This window comes from Taudactylus pleione, unplaced genomic scaffold (genome assembly GCF_031769625.1).
Source record: "Taudactylus pleione unplaced genomic scaffold, aTauple2 ptg000016l, whole genome shotgun sequence".
NCBI lineage: Eukaryota > Metazoa > Chordata > Amphibia > Anura > Myobatrachidae > Taudactylus > Taudactylus pleione.
In genome coordinates this window covers 26537134-26558016 of record NW_028284418.1, presented here as the reverse complement: position 1 = coordinate 26558016, position 20883 = coordinate 26537134, and the positions used below count along the sequence as shown (strand labels likewise).

At 45.9% G+C, this 20883-nt stretch overlaps 1 protein-coding gene across 1 annotated transcript in view; it reads left to right on the top strand.

Moving 5' to 3' along the window:
- LOC148541885 (lysosomal alpha-glucosidase-like) overlaps window positions 1-4961 on the top strand; it is a 63226-nt gene extending 58265 nt beyond the window's left edge. Inside the window, exons 19-20 of the mRNA XM_088476609.1 lie at window positions 208-416; window positions 4699-4961. Coding sequence (XP_088332735.1) covers window positions 208-416; window positions 4699-4961 — 472 coding nt within the window. The remainder of the gene's footprint in view (window positions 1-207; window positions 417-4698) is intronic.
- Window positions 4962-20883: the final 15922 nt, after the last annotated feature.

Here is a 20883-nt window from a genome sequence, read left to right as displayed (position 1 = left end):
TATTGAAGAGGTCTAATTGGGAGGTATTTGGAGAAGTGAGAAGAGATATATGCTGGTACTCATTTTTTTTTTCTATTTCATTCAGCAAAATACAGGCAACCAAGCCAAGGACTGACAGTGAGGAGCAGCAGTAGAAGAACTTTTTGCATGGAAAATTAGGCTAGTCACTGCATACAAAATTATACAAGATTGTACGGATGTTAGCAGGGGCAGATTAAGAGAGGAGGTGGCTCGTGTGTTGCCTCCGTGTGAGCCCCCTCCTATCTCCACCGCACAGATACGAGTAGACTCTGTGCCAGAGTTTAATGCTCATACGTGGGTTCTTCTGTACTGCGCATATGCAAATCTTCAGGAAAATGGTGTCCGCAACATTTTCCTGGTGATCTGCGCAGAGCTAACTCCGGGACTCCGGAGAGGTAAGTATACGAAATTGGTGCAGGGTGTGTGATGTGGACCCCCAATACACCCATTATAGACATGCCACTGCTTGTGAGTAGAGGAAGACCAGAAAGGAGGGAATTGCAATAGTCAATGCAGTGTCTTGTGTGATAGACATGCATATTCTGGAAATGTTTCCCCACCGTGCGTAGCAGTATTGGAATACAGATTATATATGTGACACAAAGGACAGAGTCAATAATGACAACAAGGCAGCAAACTTGAAGGGTACAGTTTCTTGTAGAGTTGTCAACAGAAGTAGAGATGTCCGGTAAGAAGCTTCTGTTATATGGTGGATATATTATTAATTATTTTTGTGAAAGGTTAAATTTGTGGTGGCAAAGATGAAATGACCAAAAGACATTCAACAGCATGGGCCAACACAGATGCTGGAAGATATGGAAACACAGTGATAAAATGAAATCCAAAACTGTTATTTTTCCAAGAGACATGGTAAAGATAGTGATGAGTAGAAGACCTAGGACTCCACCTGACAGAGGAATCGGAGAAACTAAATAGAATTTGCTATGAATTTTGAGACCCAGGATAACATTGTGCTCTGAAGACCTAGAGAATAAAGTGTTTGTATGAGAAGTTAGTGGCCAACAGTGTGACCTTCAAATGTAGCAGTGAACAAATCATAGACCATCATATTCAGTGCAGTTTCTGTTGGAAACAAAATCCTGAGTGAAGGGGATATGAGTGTGTGAGGAAATAAGGCATGTGAGTCTCTTGTAAGCAACTGAACAAGCTTAGAGGGGCATGCCATCTGAGAGAGCTCGGACAGTAGAGCTTGGGGGTCATGATAGTTGAGATGGGATAGTAATCTGAGCAAGTGGGGCAGAATTAGTTGTTAGTAACTGTGACTTAAGTGCCCATACACTCCTTCTAGTCCAGACACAGTAATTGTTGCAGTCATGACTGGAACTTACACAGTACTTATGAGACAACTTTGGCCGAAATTCATGGGTGGACGCAGATGCGTCCGCTGCTGTATGTTTTGTCGATCGCACATCTGTGAATTTATGCAACTACCGCTACGGATCCTTCCCTGGTGTACACCTGTGTGTATGAATGTGCAAGGACAGAGACGCCAACTTTAGCGCCTGTAGATGCTGTAGTACCACCTGGTGTGTCTTTAGACAACACTATTGGTTGCAACATCAAAACATGTACCAGCCCCATGGCAGGCTTCAAATTTTCTGTCTGAGTATGGCTTACAACAATGTGAATGATTGAACACCTGTGTACGCAAAGACTTGCCACACTACATGACCATAAAACGGAACATCTCTGCATCTGTTTAGCCACCTCCCAGTCACAGCCCAGGAACACCCAGTTTGAGTGATTATCGGTAATTTGCATATGCATATAAGCCACACTATGTATGTGTCAAGTTTCATTACTGATGTCGCTCGCAGTGAGGATTTATTTGTAAAGTTATTGACAGGAAGGGACCATTTTCTGGGTGGCTGGCAACTCAAACGCAGCCATGTCGCAACCGTTTTCAGAGCGTGTCTCTGCCTTCAATTGCAATCCCATATGAAGTGAAAATGGCTTCGGCATCTCAGTTACTGCGACCATTCTGCACGACCGTAGGGTTACACAGTAGTCCGATAATCAAATGATCTGTGACCTAGCAATGTCTTTGTACGTACAGTAGTTACTTGGATTTGCGAATCTGCTGGTGGATGTTTCAATACAAATCCCGGAAGCTGCGACATTTGCATATTTTCACACAGCCGCTGCGTACAAATTTGCAGCTGCGGTGGTATTAGCGTAAATCTCTAAATCAAGGCAATTTAAATTATTCAATTTTGTACTATTAACAAAGATTGCATATAAGATCTCCATTGGCTTATTGCTAATTAAATACCTTAAACATTCTTACTTAACTTAGCACTTAACTTATCTATTTCAATAAAGAGACGGACACCATAACAACTTGGATAAAAGGTCACAGCTTTTATTTCCGAATTAATTAATTCACCTAACCAAGGTGGCCAGGAGACGCTGCATACTCTGTTCTAGCTTTCAAGCTGACACACACGGGGAACGACTGAAACGCTCTCCCTAAAGAAGCACTTACGCTGCGAAGGTCTCGCCTCCCTCCTGGGCCAGTCTACTCCGAGCGCTTCCGTACAAAAGCGCTCGGGTTCCCTCGTACGAGGACAGACTCGCCATGTTACATCTCTCTTACGCCACAATAAAGCCACTGAGATGCAGTGTTCTCCCACCAAAGCCAGCCTCAAATTGAGACTGGCCCGCCACCTAGAGAAAAAACCCACTAATCGAAAAGGCAAGCAAATCCTTAATAAACAAACCTAAACCCAAATTATTCAAATGAACCCCATCTGGACGAAAAAAATCTAGCTAAATCCGAACCCCAAAAGCTATGCCTGACTACCAAGCCACCAAAGGACAGAACAGGTTTCTTCAAAGCTCTGTTAACCTTACACCTCGCCTTATCCAAAGCCTTGTGATCTCACGCACCATGCCACACCAGTCGCGGCACTATTTCAGACCAGACAATGCGCACATTCGGCCACAACAAACGAACCGCATCTACCAACTCTTTCAGCTGAAAAGACCACTCCAAACCTTTCAACTTACAAAGATCATTCCCACCAACATGCAGGACCAATCAATCAGGCACCCTCCATTTTGCTGCAGACTCCACCACCAAATCTTGCACGGATGCACACAGCAGACCACGCACACCTATCCAGCAAACATGCCTGCCACCCAACAATAAACTGGCACGTCTAGCCAAACCATACCGTTCAGCCCAGAAAATATAGGAATGGCCGACCAGCCAAACCTTCCCCGTGAACCAAGTTGGGCCAGATAATGGTCCCCGGGAGGAAAAATTTTAAAATCCCTTCACATCCCCACTTATCGAATGCTAACCATTCGATAACTGGCAGGTAAACAGCGTTTTAGGGTTGGCACAGAAGCGCATCTAAAGCTTGTCGCAGCGGACATAAGATTTATAGGCAGAGGACCTCCACCTCCCCACCTTTTGAATATCACTGCTGGATGCTCTCGCTATTGCTGCACTAGTAGCGGCACCGATCCGAAAGGAATGGGTCCCGTAACTAGTGCCATCTAAACCTAACGCCAATAAACTACGCCAAAGAACAGCAGCAAATTGAAATTCGGAAAGAGGAGACAAATTTGAATGGACCAACCATTGGGTACCGCCTGCCGGGCGACCAGCCATATACAACGCGGCAAGTCGCACCGGGCAAATGGAGGCGTCACCCAGTTTATGCAAGGTAACCCACCTGCCACGGCCTAACTGATCCGTCTTGGAAAACTGAAGTTTGCACAACACGGATGACTCCTGGAACACGATGTCTCCCATCATGAACCCTGTGGATACCGAGGACTTGCTGGAAGCTACAATCTGACTGACCCGTAAATCCCCCAAAAATGCGACTGCAAAAGCTAAACTGAATAGCAAGCCTCGAAAGCATCCAAAGCCACACTGTCCATCACATCCAGCAAGCTAACAAGGAGATGGAGATCGATGGGCCTGCGGGAATCAGCCCTGGCGGGAAACTCCTTGGCCCAACCTTTAAGGGCTTTAGAATGGAGGAATGATTTGGTGGGGTCTGGTAAACCCTTCAATTTACTGAAAAAGGAAATAACCACCAGGGCCAAGGCCATGAAAGCCTTGGAGCGACCATGCTGGTAATGCCCCCAAACAAACCTGGAAATCAACTCTGCGGAAGACTTACCTGACTGGGGGCCCTGCGAACAGAAAGCCTGCCAGTTCTGCCACGCTGCAGAATAAGCCCTCCGAGTTGCTGGAGCCAGCGACCTCTGCGCCAGGCCCTCTATTCCGGCCTGATGATCTGCCATACAAAAGGAGGACAAGGTAACCTAACCGCAGAAGCCGCCGGCACCAGCAAACGGAAATGGTTAAATTGGAGTCGGGACAATGCATCAGCAATCTCATTATGCACCCTAGGGACATGGCGCGTGCGAAACCGAATGTTGGCCTCTAAGCAATACAAAACCAAATGCCTAAGGAGACGCAAAGCCGGAGGGGAGGAAGACCGCTGATTGTTAATGGCTTGAACCACCCCTAGATTGTCACACCAGAAAACTACATGCTGACTATCCAAACGCTCCCTCCATAGCTCAACTGACACTACAATAAGGAAAAGTTCCAACAAAAACAAATTGCCAGTAAGTCCTTCCAAATGCCACTCTGAAGGCCAGGGCGCTGCGCACCACTCCCCATTTAAAAAGGCCCCGAAACCATAGGAACCAGCCGCATCAGTGAAGATCTGCAAAGTAGTATTCGCCACAGGAGCAGAAGGCCAAATGCGTTCACCATTAAAACGGACCAGAAAACTGGACCAAGTTTGAAGATCCTCTTTGATCTCCGAAGACAAATGAACGTGGTGATGAGGCTGGCTCACCCCGGCCGTGGACCCCTCCAACTTGCTGCAAAAAACCCATCCCATGGGGATAATGCGACAAGCAAATTAAATGACCCAAGCAAGGACTGAACTACGTGCAATTTAACGTTGTCTGCTCCTAAACAAACCGCAATCTGATCCTGCAACTTACTGACCTTATCGTGCGGCAAATGACAACAACCCGCCACCGTGTATATTTCAATGCCCAAGTAAGCAAGGCAAGACGAGAGGCCCTCAGTTTTGTCGTGTGCAACAGGAACCCCTAAAGCCTTAAACAAGCTGTGGCTGACAAGAGGAGATCCATACAAACCTCCGTACAAACCTCCGTACAAACCTGTACCTATAAAGAGAAAATTGTCAAGGTAATGCACAGCACCGACATGGCCATTGCCCGCAACTATGCACCAATGTAAAAACGAACTGAATTTCTCAAAATAGGCACAGGAGATCGCACAACCCATGGGCAGACATCTATCCACAAAGAATTCGCCCCCGAGCCTAAAACCCATATACTGCATTGCTTCGGGGTGTAAAGGTAACAAGCGAAATGCGGACTCAATATCTAACTTCGCCAGCAAAGCACCCGCACCAAAACTACGAACCATACCTAAAGCGTCATCAAAGGACTGTTATACAACACTGCAAGCCGAATCGGGTATAGCATCGTTGACAGAATTACCATGGGAGTAAGATAAATGTTGAATTAGATGAAACTTCCCAGGTGCCTTCTTGGGAACCACCCCCAAAGGCGAGGTGCAAAGATTCAACAAGGGAGGACAAGGGAACGGGCCCTCCATCCTGCCCAGTGAAACCTCAGCATCCACCTTAGATCGCAAAACTTGGGGGAATTCTCAGGCGGAGCGCAAATTGCGGGGGGCATTAACGTGGAGTGGGACGGAAATAGGCAGATCAAAACCAAATTTAAATCCATCCAAAAGAAAGACAGCAGCCTCTCTATCAGGATAGCGAGCCAACCACCTAGAAAGCTCCGTCAAACAAATGGGCAACCTAGCCTTGGAGCCATTGTCCCTATCAAGCGGAGCCCCGACGGCAATCCCTGGCCAGGTGTACCCCATTACAAATGTGGCAGGAGTCGCGAAAATGACAAGAGGCACCACGAGAACACCTCGAGTCCTTGAAGGCAAAACAATTCCCTCTCGCCACACCTGAGGCACCAGACCTAGGCAAAGAAACCTTGTGGGGGGGCACCGCATCCAAAGGAGGCCGACGCTGCTGCGAAACCTCGAGCCAAACCTCAACATCTTTAACACCAACAGGGACTATGCGACTACCCTCATGTTTGCGTCTAAACTGACAATCATAATCCTTCCAAGACGTGCTCCGCGACCGAACTAACATATCATGCACCAAGTAAATATACTTGATAACATTCTGATGCTCATCCGGCCGCGTCTCTAAATAGCAAGCTGCAAAAATTAACATACTTTTGAGCCAGGAATTGTAACCGCAGAACACATCTTCTCCCTCCCGGCTTCTTAGCCTGAGCTAAACCCTTCTTCATATCGTCCGTGAGGGTGAAAAAAATCAACAAACTTTCCCCTACGGATCCTTTCCCTAACACTTTTGCGCAAACCTCAGAGTACAGCAGTATTAGCGCAAATGCACAGAATCAGCTCCCGGCGGTGGGTCAACATGGCCGGAAGCTCACCTATCTTACTACTGCCCTCAGCCTGCTTGGCTAAACGGTGCGCCACTAATCTAGCAATCTTGCGTGGGCACCCCTGGGAACCAGACGAATGAGATGGTGAGGCAGAAAAAGAAGACGAAGATGAAGACGTGTCATACTCACCAGCACCCGGATGAGGAACCGAATCACCGGAAACTTCATGCGGAGGGTCCACCGGAGCCACCTCCGGGTCCACCACTACGCGCGCAGGAACAGGAACCGCGACAGCCCCCATGACATCCGGAATGATCGAAGCCGCCAACACATCTGAAACTGGAACAGCAGTTTGAGCGACCGAAGCGGTAACTGGTAGATCAGTGGATGGGGGGGAAGGGGGGTCAAAGGAAGGAGGGGGGACTGAGAAACAACGGAAACAGAAACAGGGGTAATGGACAACGGAGGAGCAGAAAGAGAGGTGGAAGGCACTGAAGGAGCGGAAACAGCAGTGGCAGGACCAAATGAGGCAGAAACAGGTGGCACAGGCATAAGAGCTGAAAGGGAAAAATTGGGGGTGGGGGGGTGGAAGGGGTGCCATGGAACAGAGCCGGAAAAAGAGGATGGCTGCCAAAAAGGACAACTGGGAGGAAAGGAAAGGGAAACATATGGGGGATATGCAGACCAAGGGGGGGCAGCGGAATAAGCAGAGACAATGGGTGGAGCAGGGCCAGTGCTCCAAGAAAGCTGGGCCCAAGAAGTAAAAATGGCAGAGGAGTGAAGATGGGAGCTGGCAAAGGTGCTGGTTGGTAATGCACCCAACATAAAAGGGGGGGCTGCGGAGGGTATGCCCTAAAAACAGGGGGGGGCAATCACATGAGGCAGGGTGCACTGCCTCCTACCCTGCGCAGCTGACAAGCGGACTTGCGGCTGTAAGGAGGGGCTGGATCCCACTACTGAAGTGGGATCCAAAATGGCTGCCAGAGGGAAAACGGCCGCCGGACCTGCAGTACAAACGGGGCCAGGGGACCCTGGTGCAGGGAGGAATGGAGAAACCCCCCGGGGGAAGAGGGCACCAAAGGGGCGGGGCTTCCGGAAACCACAGCATGCATGGCTCCCAGTGACACAGCGGGGGAAGCAGGAGTGCTTGGCCCCACTGAGACAACCAAGTCAGGGGAAGCAGGAGGACAGGGCAGAAGGCTCAGGGAGGGGAGGGGGGCAGGATGAAGGGGAGGTGGAGAGCGGTCATCCAGGGGCTGCACTAAGTGTGCACGAAAATTCAGCTAAATGGCTGGGGGGGGGGTGGACCTCTTGGGATGGGGCATGATGAGAGGAGGAGTGAAATGACAGGAATGAAGGGATAGAAGGGGATGAAATGTATAGAATGAAGGGATAAAAGGGGATGAAATGATAAAGTTGAAGGGATAAGAGGGAATGAAATGAAAAGAATGAGGATTCAGAGCCGCTTGCAAAATGCGAGTGCTCGCTCTGAATGAGGGCGGCTGCTTTTCTTTTGAAAGGCGGCCTCCTGGCCGCTCGCTAGGCTGTGGGTTACCACCCACAGCTTTAGCGAGTTACTAGGTGATGGTCGTGACCATCGCGACCATCGAGGCTTGCGACGAGACCCTTGCGGTAGGGTCTCGTCTACCGCAAGCCCCAAGCAGCTTTCTGCTCTAACAGAGCAGGAATCTCCCTACTGACATCACTGGTGATGTCAGTAGGGCCGTCTATAAACGGCAGGCGTCCTTCATCGACAGCCGCCCCTTTTGTAGCGAGCCCCGGAGTGAGAGAATTTCTCTCTCGCTCTGGGGCTTGCGCACACGCCGTGCGCACACGACGTGTGCGCAGTGCCCCACCATCTACCCGCTTGCGAGCGGGTTTGAATGAGGCCCTGAGATTGAAATGAAGCACAGAGAAAGAGAAAACAAAGCGCAACAATCTCATTTATACCCCCAATCACAGGAACACCCACAATTCACAGCATTGGTCAGCTAACAACCACCTGACCCCTTAACCCACTTAATCTGCCTAGTAACAAGGCTGCCAAAACAGCCAATCAGCAAAACCCCAGGATTCTTATTTGATCTCACGTCTATGCAACCTTCGCTTTCTATTAAGTTGAAACCAAGACCTAATTTATTCTGACCTTACACTGCATCCTATTTAATTATTAAGTGACAACCTTATCCTTTAATGTGTCTTATAGTTGTATCTTCCATGCCTTTTTATTTATTTAATTTTATTTCTTATCTATTTTTCTATTTATTTATTTATTTTTTACTTTTAATTTTTTTTTTTTTTGGGATATTTTTATACCTATATTTGTTTTTATTTATTCTCTTTCGTTAACTGTGTTTTGTTCCCAGGTTATCGTAACTTATTTTAACATTAGTTTTAAAAACTCCTAGATAGCCTCCAGGCTCAGGAAAATTAGAATTACTTATGACTTAAGAAGTGATCTGACAGTTGTCAAAACATAGCCTAAATGTTGAATGTTGCTGAATAGCCCCCTGCTCCTCTTCCTTTTCTTAGCTATATACAAGTTGAGTCTCCCATATCCAAATATTCTGTAATACGGAATATTCCGAAATGCAGAATTTCTTTGGCTTGACCGATATAATAAAACCTTTGATTTTTGATGGTTCAATGTACACAAACTTTGTGTAAGGCACAAATTATTAAAAATATTGTATAAAATTACCTTCAGACTGTGTGTATAGGGTTTATATGAAACATAACTGAAATTTCTGTATGTACACAAACTTTATTTGAGCCACAAAATTATTGAAAATATTGTATAAAATTACCTGCAGGCTGTGTGTATAAGGTGTATATATAATGCATAAATGCATTCTGTGTGTATATTTGGGTCCCATTCCCAAGATATTTAATTATGATATGCAAATATTCCAAAATACGGAATATTCAGTTATCCAAAATACCCGTGGTCCCAAGCATTTTGGATATCGGAGACTCAACCTGTATATGTTTTGAAAAGCTACAGTGGCTGTGGATAGCTGTCATAGTGTATGTAGAAGGATACAAATATAAAAGGATACTCAGCCTAGCACCATATGACCTCTCTGGCCATGGCCAGATAACCCTTGATTCTTCCAGGTCCCACTTAGAGCAGTGTTTAGTTGAAGGGCAATACTAAACACCCATCTGCATTTGAGTGGACCTCTTCCTGGCTACTGGAACAACATGGGGCTCAGTTAAATGTATATTTCCTGACGTATTGCTGTGATCAGCCCCATTAGCTCTGGTTCTCTGTTTGGGCTGGTGGCAGACTATGGACCCCAAGAGTATAGCTAACTACACACTTGACAGATTTGCAAATCACTAGACAAACTCCGATGATCTAAATAATTCCGATAACCCCAGAAGTGGAGAGTACACAATGCACACTACACAATAATTGGACTTCAAATCGTTGAGTTAGCATTTTTTCTATGCAGGATCAGGCTGATCTCTGTGCACACTACAAATTCCAAATGATGTCTTTTTAACAGGACCGACACATGCTCTGTCGGTGATAAATCCGACAGGGTTATCGACCGACTGCCAGGCCCTGGTGCACTGTACACACTAAACAATTCTCTGTCGACCGAATATCTGACAGGTAGGCCCAGGGGCGGATTGGGATGGAAAACCAGCCCGGGAAATTTCTGAAGCAGCCCTAAATGGGGGGTGGAGTCTGTGGAGGAGGCGAGGTCCATCATCCTCCTTCCCTCAAACCCCAGTCACATCCTCTTCTCTATCATCCACATTCCCACCTACTCCAGCCACAACTCTCCTCCATCATCCTCCTACCCTCATATCCCAGCCATATGCTCTCCTCCATCATCCACAATCTCTATTATCCTGGCCACATCCTCTCCTCCACCACACCCCCGCCACATCCTCTCCTCTATCTTCCTCCTCCCCTAAAACCCCGGCCACATCCTCTTCTTCATCTTCCTCCTTCCTTCATAACTCTCTTCCATCATCCACCTTCCCTCATACCCCCACCACATCCTCTCCTCCATCATCCTCCTTCCCTCATACCCTGGCCACATCCTTTCCTCTATCATCCACCTTCCCTCACACCCCACCACATTCTCTCCCTCATCATCCTCCTTCCTTCACACCCCAGCCACATTCTCTCCCTCATCATCCTCCTTCCCTCACACCCCAGCCACATTCTCTCCATCATCCTCCTTCCCTCACAGTGGTGGCTCGGTCAGTGTCAGAGAGCAATTCTGCAGTCACACTACTCAGTATATGTATGTTGAAGTGGCTGATTGTTTGGTAGCTTGACAGTCAAATGCATGAACAGCCTCTCTTATAGTGTATACTTTACTGTATATAACATGGACACGGTGCCAAATTCAGCACAAATGCCATTTTTATTACCTTGCAAAGTAACACATATGTTTTAACTATATGAGTGTGAAACAATGTCTGGGAAGCCTCACAGTCACCTTTAACATGTTAATCATATGCACATTTTATTGCTGAATATTAACATGTTGCAACACCAAAAGGACAGTGTAACATGCAATATATTTGTGATTGTCACAAAGTATAAATAGGGCCTGTACTTACATAGTAATCTATACGTCAGTTGCAGCAGAGCACAGTTGTCAGAGAAGAGAGGCAACGAATGCACTGGCTTGAGGTCACATTCTGTTCCTGATTGAGTAAGAGATGACTAGTGTCCGAGGTGTAAGTTCATAAGAGGCTCATGGAGGCGAAATAGTGGCTCGTGCCCCCCAACCAGCATTCACATTCATTCATTACCAACACCCCAGCAGCACCCAGAAACTCCCCTCATTCACCAATGACTCCCCTTATCCCTCATTCACCAACGACACCCCAACGGCACCCAATTACCCTCCCACATTCACCACGAAAGCACAGCCCAGACACCCCCTCCTCATTCGCTACCAATCCTGCAGCACCCACCGTCTTACACTATTAAAAGCTATGCTGCACCCAGACAACCTCCTTTATTCACTATCAACACCCCAGCAGCACCCAGACACCCCCTCCTACACTACATACACCCAGACACCAATACCCAGACACCCCCCTTCCTTCACTACCAACACTTTGACACCTCCCACCTACACTACCAGCACCCAGACTCCCCCCTCCTACACTACGAGCACCCATACACCCACTCCTACACTGCCAACACCCAGACACCTCTCTCCTACACTGACAACATCCAGACACCCCTCTCCTACACTACCAGCACCAGACAACCCCCTCCTACACTACCAGCACCCATACACCACCTCCTACACTGTCAACACCCAGACACCTCCCTCCTACACTGACAATATCCAGACACCCGTCTCCTACACTACCAGCACCCATACACCCCTCCTACACTATCAACACCGAGACACTCCCTCCCACACTACCAACACACAGGTACCCCCTCTAACACTATCAACATCCAGGCACCCCCCTCCTACACTATCAACACCAACACCCCCTCCTAGACTACCAGCACCCAGACACCACCCCTCCTACAATACCAGCACCCAGACACCCCCCTCCTACACTACCAGCACCCAGACACCCCCTCTTACACTACCAGCACCGAGACACCCCTGCTACACTACCATCACCCATACACCCCCTCCTACACTAACAGCACCCAGACACCCCCCTCCTACACTACCATCACCCATGCACCCCCTCCTACACTACCAGCAACCATACACCACCTCCTACACTGTCAACACCCAGACACCTCCCTCCTACACTACCAGCACCCAGACACCCCCTCTTACACTACCAGCACCCATACACCCCCCTCTTACATTACCAGCACCCAGACACCCCCCTCTTACATTACCAGCACCCAGACATCCCCCTCCTACAATACCAGAACCCAGGCACCCCCCATCCACACTACCAGCACCCAGGGACCCCCCTCCCACACTAGCAGCACTCAAACACCCAACCCCATACAATTCCAGCACCCAGGCAACCCCCTACTACACTATTAACACCCTGACACCCCAACATCCTGGCACCCCGCTCCTACACTATGAACACCCAGACACCCACCTCATACAACAACATCCAGACATCCAGCCCCTTGAACTCCCACTAACCTCCTGTTGCTGAATTGTGGTCTTCTGACTACAGTGCACTGCTAGCCTGCTTCAAGGTGCTCACTGGTCACAGCTCCCAGCCTCCAACCTCTCCGTCCAGGGCAGAGGAAGTAGGTCCTGACACCTGACTTGTGTGTGTAAGAGGCAAGTGGAGGAGGAGCCGATAATGTAGGGACATCCACCTCAGCTCGTGTTCCAGCTGCTGCTCCTCATAAGCTCGTGGCCCGCGGGGCCTCCCCATCTTCCCCTGCAGCCTGCGCGGCCAGTCAGTGTGTGCGGGGTAGTAACACTGGTGCACCAGGCGCAGCCGCAGACTGCTTGGTGTCACTGGCCGCGGCGCAGGCATGCACAGCTAGTCTCTCGCTGCAGTCAGCGCAGCCGTGGCTCTAACAGAGAGGGACACCGCTGATCGGAGCTCTGCAGTCACTGACAATCCAATCGGCAGCAGGCGGCCCCATCACAAAGGTTTCTCCCCTTTAACCCAGTAAGAGAGGGGTCCGGCCCAGCGGGAATGCTCCCGATGTCCCGGTGGCCCAATCCGCCCCTGGGTAGGCCTGAGAATTGTATAGTGTGTGTATCACACTTCTAGCTCTACAATAAACTATATGGGAAAGATTTCTGGACTGCACAACCTGACTATATATATAATGGGAGGTGCTACCTGATGAGACTAATTGCAGGCACAGAAACAGACAAATCTCAGGTACACAACTCCAAATTATTAATAATATATATAAATGCAATACAATTTTGCAATCAATTTAGGTTTTTAGCATAATCATGGCCAAGGTTATGGGCCTACCCACCATATCCAGGTAACCTCTTTCGGGTAGGTCCCTAACATACTAGGGTTCAAATCCAGAGCGCAGGACCCCCCAAAACTGGCCCAGCCAAACTGCCCCAGGGCACCACCATAGTAAGAAAAGTGCAGTGTAAAGAGATAGTTAGGAGAAGCTGCAGCTGCTGTGTGTGTTTAATATATATGTACTTCACTTTTTTATTTTCATTCTTTATATGCAGCTGCAGCTGCTCCTAACTATCTCTTTACACTGCACTTTTCTTACTATGGTGGTGCCCTGGAGCGGTTTGGCTGGGCCAGTTTTGGGGGGTCCTGCGCTCTGGATTTGAACCCTAGTATGTTAGGGACCTACCCGATAGAGATTACCTGGATATGGTGGGTAGGCCCATAACCTTGGCCATGATTATGCTAAAAACCTCTATTGATTGCAAAATTTTATTGCATTTATATATATTATTAATAATTTGGAGTTGTGCACCTGAGATTTGTCTGTTTCTGTGTCTACAATAAACTAACCTGAGTGAAAAATGTTATACCTTGTGGTAGAACAGGGGCTCTCAACTCCAATCCTCAAGTACCCACAGCAGGTCATGTATTCAGAATTTCTTCAATCATCCACAGGAAAGTTAATCTATTTTACTTTGTAGATAATGATGCTGTTTCCACAGACAGAAATCCTGAAAACATGAAGCAGGGTGTACCTACGGATAATGTTTGAGAACATCTGTGGTAGGAGGATACTGTTGGTACATTTTTTAATCCTCTACTACATCTACTATTATGGCAATAAGATATCTGACCCCATTATACAGTACTGAATTAGTAAACTAGTCTGTAGATTTATAGATATGGGGATGCTTGGAAAACATTCTTCAGAAAGATTGATATAGTTCATATACTCCTAAGATACTGTACTGATACAAATTAAAATAGACATCTGGGAATTGCAGCACACATACTTTTTATTACACATTGTATTTCCTTTACACATCTCTTTCTATTGCACAGTTTCATTTCACTGGTTTTCATGAGTCCAGTTATAACTTTTTTTGCATGATGAATAATAAAACAAAAAGTAGTCTATCAATAGGCGACTTTTGCCTTTTGTTGCCTTGTTTCAATAGAGTGATTAAATTGAAGTGAAAAAACGACATCCACAGTGATACAGTGGCATATTCTGCCCCCTAGGGGTTACATGAGGTAATAATAGTCTCGTGCCTGGAGATAATATACTTTTCTGATACGTAGCACTAATGTGGTTGTTCTTCCTCTGCCTTGATGGTCAGACAAATGTCCAGCCTTCTGTGTTGTGATGGGACGTCCGTACTAGCTTCCATAGCTTATCTCTTGTTAGTAGTGCTGCATTAAAGTCTGCTATACATAAACGTACAACTCTTTGTAGATTTTTGTGAGTTTTCATGAAAGGTACATACTGTACTGTAGGTGTTGAGAACGCTGGATATTGTTTTGTGAAAAATGGTGTGTACTGATTCTATAGGTCTGCCAAAGCAGGGAGGCTTTCAAGTGAAGTATGTAGAGTATACAAGAGGGTCACAACAAACTCTGTGATATTATAGTAGAGGTCACTAGATGTCACTTGCTTCTGCAATGTTTAAAACACCTGTCCCATACATACAGCCCCCCTCCCCCCATATACCGGTCCCACTACTTTAAACCCATTTTCCAACACTTTTTACTTTTTCACCCCCAAAATGACATGTCATTACTGGCTAAATTAAGCTAAATACTAAAGACTGTCATTTCCCGCATCGAAATCCCGACACCTGTCATTTTCCCTACGCCGGGAGCCCGACACCCGGCTTACCGACCGAAGGTAAGCCGGGCGTCTGTCGTGGACAGCCGTGGGGGGTGGGGGGGGAGGGGGTTAGGTTTAGAGTTCCTGGGGGGGGACAGGGTTAGGCCCCCCTGGGAGGTTAGGTTTAGGGGAAGGGAGGGTTAGGGTTAGGCACACCTGGGGGGAGGTTGGGGTTAGGCACCCCCCCCGGGGGACTTAGGTTTAGGCTGCAGGGAAGGGAGGGCTTAGGTTTAGGCACTTGGGGGGGGAGGTTAGGGTTAGGCAAACCTAAGGGAGGGGTAGGGTTAGGGGGGGGATTAGGTTAGTGAATACTTACCTTGGGACGATCTGAATTTTCATCCTTGTTGGGCTGCCGCTGTCGGCCGACGGTAAATCATACTAAATCCGTACAGAGATGCTTACACACTTGTCAGTAGCTCTATCAGGTGTGAGAGCCTATTGGCTAGGGCACATGGATGATGATGATGAGAGTCGGCCGCAATAGCTAGCAGCTCCTGATTTGCTGACTGTGAATTAATCTCTGAAGCCGGAGAGTTCTATTCTCAAACTTGCAGATTGTTGGAGAATGCATTGTGTGCCTGCATCTTCCCTTACTTAAGTGCATGAAAACCTCAGCCCCTCTGCGTCTATAGTGAGTTAAGCAAATACTACTTTTTGTCCTGTGTTCCTTTTCTACTTATTAACATCTTATTCGATTTTTCTTTCACAGTTCCTGCAAATTGAGAAGCTCTCATTGCCAATCGTAGAGAAGTTTAAAATCAAATGGTCTTGAAATAAAAATACATTTTCTGGAAAACCTGCCCCTACAGTATGTGGAAAAGTTACGCTTGGTGAAAGGTGTATTAGTTTTTATGTTATTGGACATTTTGGTCCATTTTCCTTTGCCAGATTGCTCATAATATAATTGTCATGCCAATCATATTGTAAATAAAAAGCATTTATTCTATATAACCGCTTCACCTTCTTTCCAAGTAAGAGGGTGGGGGATTTTGTGTGTGTGTGTGTGTGTGTGTATATACAATATATGTATATAATATAATATATATATATATATGTGTGTGTGTATATAATACACAGCAGTAATAAATGGCGCTAAATACACTGCTACCAATATTAAATTCTATACATGAATGTGATATGTACTCCCACTTTTAGGTGGGTGGCAGCTATATTTCAATATTTAGTATGATGGTAATTCATACTTGATAAAATCATAAAAAGCAAGAGATATACAGCGCCTGACACTGCTTTGAAAATGGTTATCCACAATGTAATTGATATAAAAAGGTGTAATAAAAGCTGGTCTTTTTTGTCTTTGGAATCCTCAGTTGTTGCGGGAAGGCAGTTTCGATAGTAAAATGTTTGTATATAGAGAAGGAAATATAAAAGTAAAAAACATCATAACATTGTGCGTATCTTTAGGAACTTTTCTGTCCCCTTTAAAAATCCAATATTATTATCAGTACATAGAGTTTCTGGTTCAGGGTTGAATGTAGGGACATCATTACCATATATTATATTCACATCCCAGCCAAATTTTCTGTATTGAATGTATTTTTATTAAAATAAGTAAGAGAAAAAATTAGCAGTAAATAACAAAAAAGGATTAAGGGCCTGATTTAGAGCTGAACGCTCTGACCAGAGCGCTCGCTCTGAATCAGGGCCATCCTACCTGTTTTTGGTGCGGCCTCATGGACGCTCGTATAGCTGTGGGTTACCACCCACAGCTATAGCGAGCGTCCATGTTGATGGTCGCGATGGTCAAAGACAGTAGGGTCTCACTGCCGCAATCCCAGGAGTTTTTTTTACTCTATCAGAGCCAAAATCACTCCCAGTGACATCATTACTGATGTCAGTGGGGCCGGACTCAGACGGTAGGCGTTCCCATGGGAACGCCTTTGTCTGGCAGTCACGCCCCCGGCACGCCCACCAAAGGGGGCGTGCTGTCAATCAACATCGACAGCACGCCCCCTTTGGTGCGAGACCCGGAGCGATGGAGAGCCCGTCGCTATCCGGGTCTCGTGCATGCGCACGACGGAGCTCCCTCCATCGTGCGCATGCGCAGTGGGGCAACCGACCCGTTTGTGAGCGTCCTTTGCTCGCGAACGGTTCTGAATGACCCCCCTAAGATACAATATTATATTGTGGAACGTCCACCAATAGGTATTGCATGTACAATGTTAAAAACATAAAAATCGCTTATCTGTCCACATGAGAAGTCAAGGCAGTGTAGCACCTCAACGTGTTTTGTCTGCACGTCAGACTTCCTCAAGGGATATATTCAAGGGATATATATATATACCGTATGTAGGTATGTAATATATATATATATATATATATATACTGTGTGTGTATGTATGTGTGTGTATATATATATATGAAAAAAAATGAACAAAGGGGGTGCACTCACCAGTCTTCTAAATTGAGTTTTTATTTCATCTTTTTAAAAAAATATTTACAGCATCATAGTAAAGCTCCGACGTTTCGGTCCTAGCCATGGACCTTTGTCAAGGTACGTACTGTGCAAAGGTACGGCACTCTCACTGATAATAGACACAATTGCCCTGGTGCCAGTGTTAGTGATGCATAAAGTCAGTTGGTGTGGGTGCTACTAGAGTTATCCTTTACCACACTCGGGGTCTTGATGCAGAGAGATTTATTGATGCTACATTTCGGAGCGACTAGCACCCAGTCTTCAGGTACAAATAATCAGTAAAACCAAAAAAGATCTTAACTTTCTAGCCCCACCGATCAGATGTGACAGACGCTGGGTCCGGGTCCACGCTGTCGGAGGATGTGTCCGACTGAAGGCACCGGTGCTCACCACCGGGGGTTGTCATGCCAACCCAAAGAGCTTAGCTGGAGACCTCTCTGTTGTGGAAAATAGCGAAAGCGTCTGTGTTAAGACTATGAAAGCGAAGAAAACTGAGCTCCTCAAGAAATAGAGACATGTACAGTATGATGACATATATATAATGGTGTGCTAAGAACCATAAAAGGATAGTACAAACATAAAAAAAAAGATGAATACAATATCAAAAAAGGCAAATGGAGAGAAGATAAATCACGCAAACGCGAAATCGATATGTTCCTGCATGGAACCTCTTTATCAGACTATTTTTGCCAAAAACAAATACCGACGGGTTTTAGAGTAAGAAACATCCCGACAATTGGATGAACCAACCCCGAATTTTGTAGACGCTGGGTGGCCGTATTAAATGAATGCAGTTTAGATCTTATGCTGTTAGTCATTGAAGAGGCAGGAAAGGAGTTACCAAATGCTCTAGCGGATTCTTCATACACAGCCTGTTGGTCGAAATTGAATGCACAATGCAACCGTTATAAAGAGATCTTCTTAAATTTAAACAGAATAAATTACATATAGTCCAGCAAGACTATGAAGCTTGCAGAGTTTATCATTGGCTTGCTGGACCGGACAATAGAAAAAGATCAATTTGTCCAATCAGGCGACCTGCCTGGCGTAACAGAAGAGTTAATTCTGACACTGAATACCATTCGTGAAGAAGCGACAGCGGCTTCGCTATCCCTGATTCAGATGAACCAACATCCATGCCAGCGATCCCTTTAGGGGCAAAAATACGTGGAAAAGGGACAAAAGCAGGTGCACAAGATGCAGCAGGGAAAACGAAAGGATCTACAAGACCACCCACCAAAAAAGAAAAATTAATCTAGCTTCACATACTTTAATTGCTACAGAGGAACGGATCCTAAACAAAGGATTATCCTTTGTACCAACACAAAGGCATAATGAGTTCAACTGGCAAGTCGATTTGCACAGAAAAAGCCGCAAATTACGTCTAATGGAACATTTTCAAAATGCTCCTTCGGATAACTTGACCTGCCCCTTAGATCCTTTTTATGCCATGCGGTCAAAATCATATAATGATCCAGTATCGACAAATGCATCCATTAAATCATATATTCATTTCTTTAATGATTCAGTACACAAATTCAATGCAGCAAGTTCCAACAAATATGGAAACCTCACTAAGATGGAACAGTCGGCTTAAAAAAACCTCAGTACAGATAAAAGCATTATCATTATGCCGGCAGATAAAGGTGGGGGCATCGTCATCAAGACATTCAGCCTTATAAAGCAGAAATTAACAGACAGCTGTCGGATTCCAAGACCATATATCAAACTTCCTTCAAACCCTACAGATTGCCCAAAAAACATTTGATGCTCTATATCAACAACACCCAATTACACCGGCTTTGTGCACAGTCCCCAAAATCCATAAGGACCAGCATCATCCCCCAGGCAGACCAATTATCTCTGCCCATGGATCCTTGTATCAACCCATAGCACAATTTTTGGATGTGCTTATACAACCGCATGTGATAAAACAGCCTACTTGTCTAAAAGACACTATGTCATTTAGAAACTTCTGAGAGACATTGGTCATGTGGGGATCAAGTGATTATGTGTTGCATGGATGTAGAGTCTGTACACGTCCATACCACATGAGGCAGGCATGTAAGCTATGAACTGCTTTATAGAAAATCTAACTACTCCTTTGGACTTGGATGTAGTTGTTCCTTTCTCTTCTACGACTACGACTTACCCTCACCCGCAATTATTTCATCTTCGATGGGGGATATTATTTGCAGCTTTCGATATGTGCGATGGGGTCCAATGTGGCCCCTTCATACGCCTATGTATTCATGTTCCAGCAAGAACAAGATTTTTTCTTTTCATCTGAGGACACCATAAAACATATAGTCAAGTACACTTGGTAGGTACATACACGACTTATTTTTGCTGTGGTCTGGAGGAAGTGATAACTTTGAATCCCTCATGCAACGGATCAATCAATAATCTTCTCCCATCAAATTCACATACCATTGGAATAGGGAGAGTATAGATTTCTTAGACGTGGTGGTTCAAATCAATAATGGCACAATTTCTACCTCTGTTTTTCAAAAACCAACCTACAAAAATACTCTATTGGCATCAAATAGCCACCATCCTCCATCTTTGAAAAAAGGTTTGGCCTTCTCCCAAATTGTACACATAGCTTGAATCATGACAACCCCCAGTGGTGAGCAGCGGTGACGTCAGTCGGATGCGCTGCACACCCTCCGGCAGCGCGGATCAAGACCCAGCGTCTGTCACATCTGATGGGTGGGGCTATAAGGTAAGATTTTTTTTGTTTTATTGTTTATTTGTATCTGAAGATGGGGTGCTATTTGCTCCGAAACGTAGCATCAATAAATCTCTTGAAAAAGCTATCCGTAGGTAGCGAAACGCATTGGTGGCTCTCCCTGGTTTATGGCACTTACCATTTGGACATCTATAAGGACTCTTATTGGAACACTGAATTGGATTTGGGACTTATTTCTTGGTTCCGGGGTTGACTGTTCAGAGGCTATATCCTTGCGTTGGAAGTTCGCCGGTTGTGATGCCATCGCTAATTCAGGATCCTCATTCATCTTGATATAAGCTGGTAAAACAATTTCCCCATTATTGGATCTACAATTATACTCTACTCCCTTTTGAATGACATTTCCATCAGTGTCCACTTTCCATAATATTGCTGCAGCAAACAGTGCCTACAGGGTTCATTTATCATGCATGATATTTAATATTTTGTGGTTAATATTCTTATGTCACTAGTGGCTTTTTTTAATGATACATATTT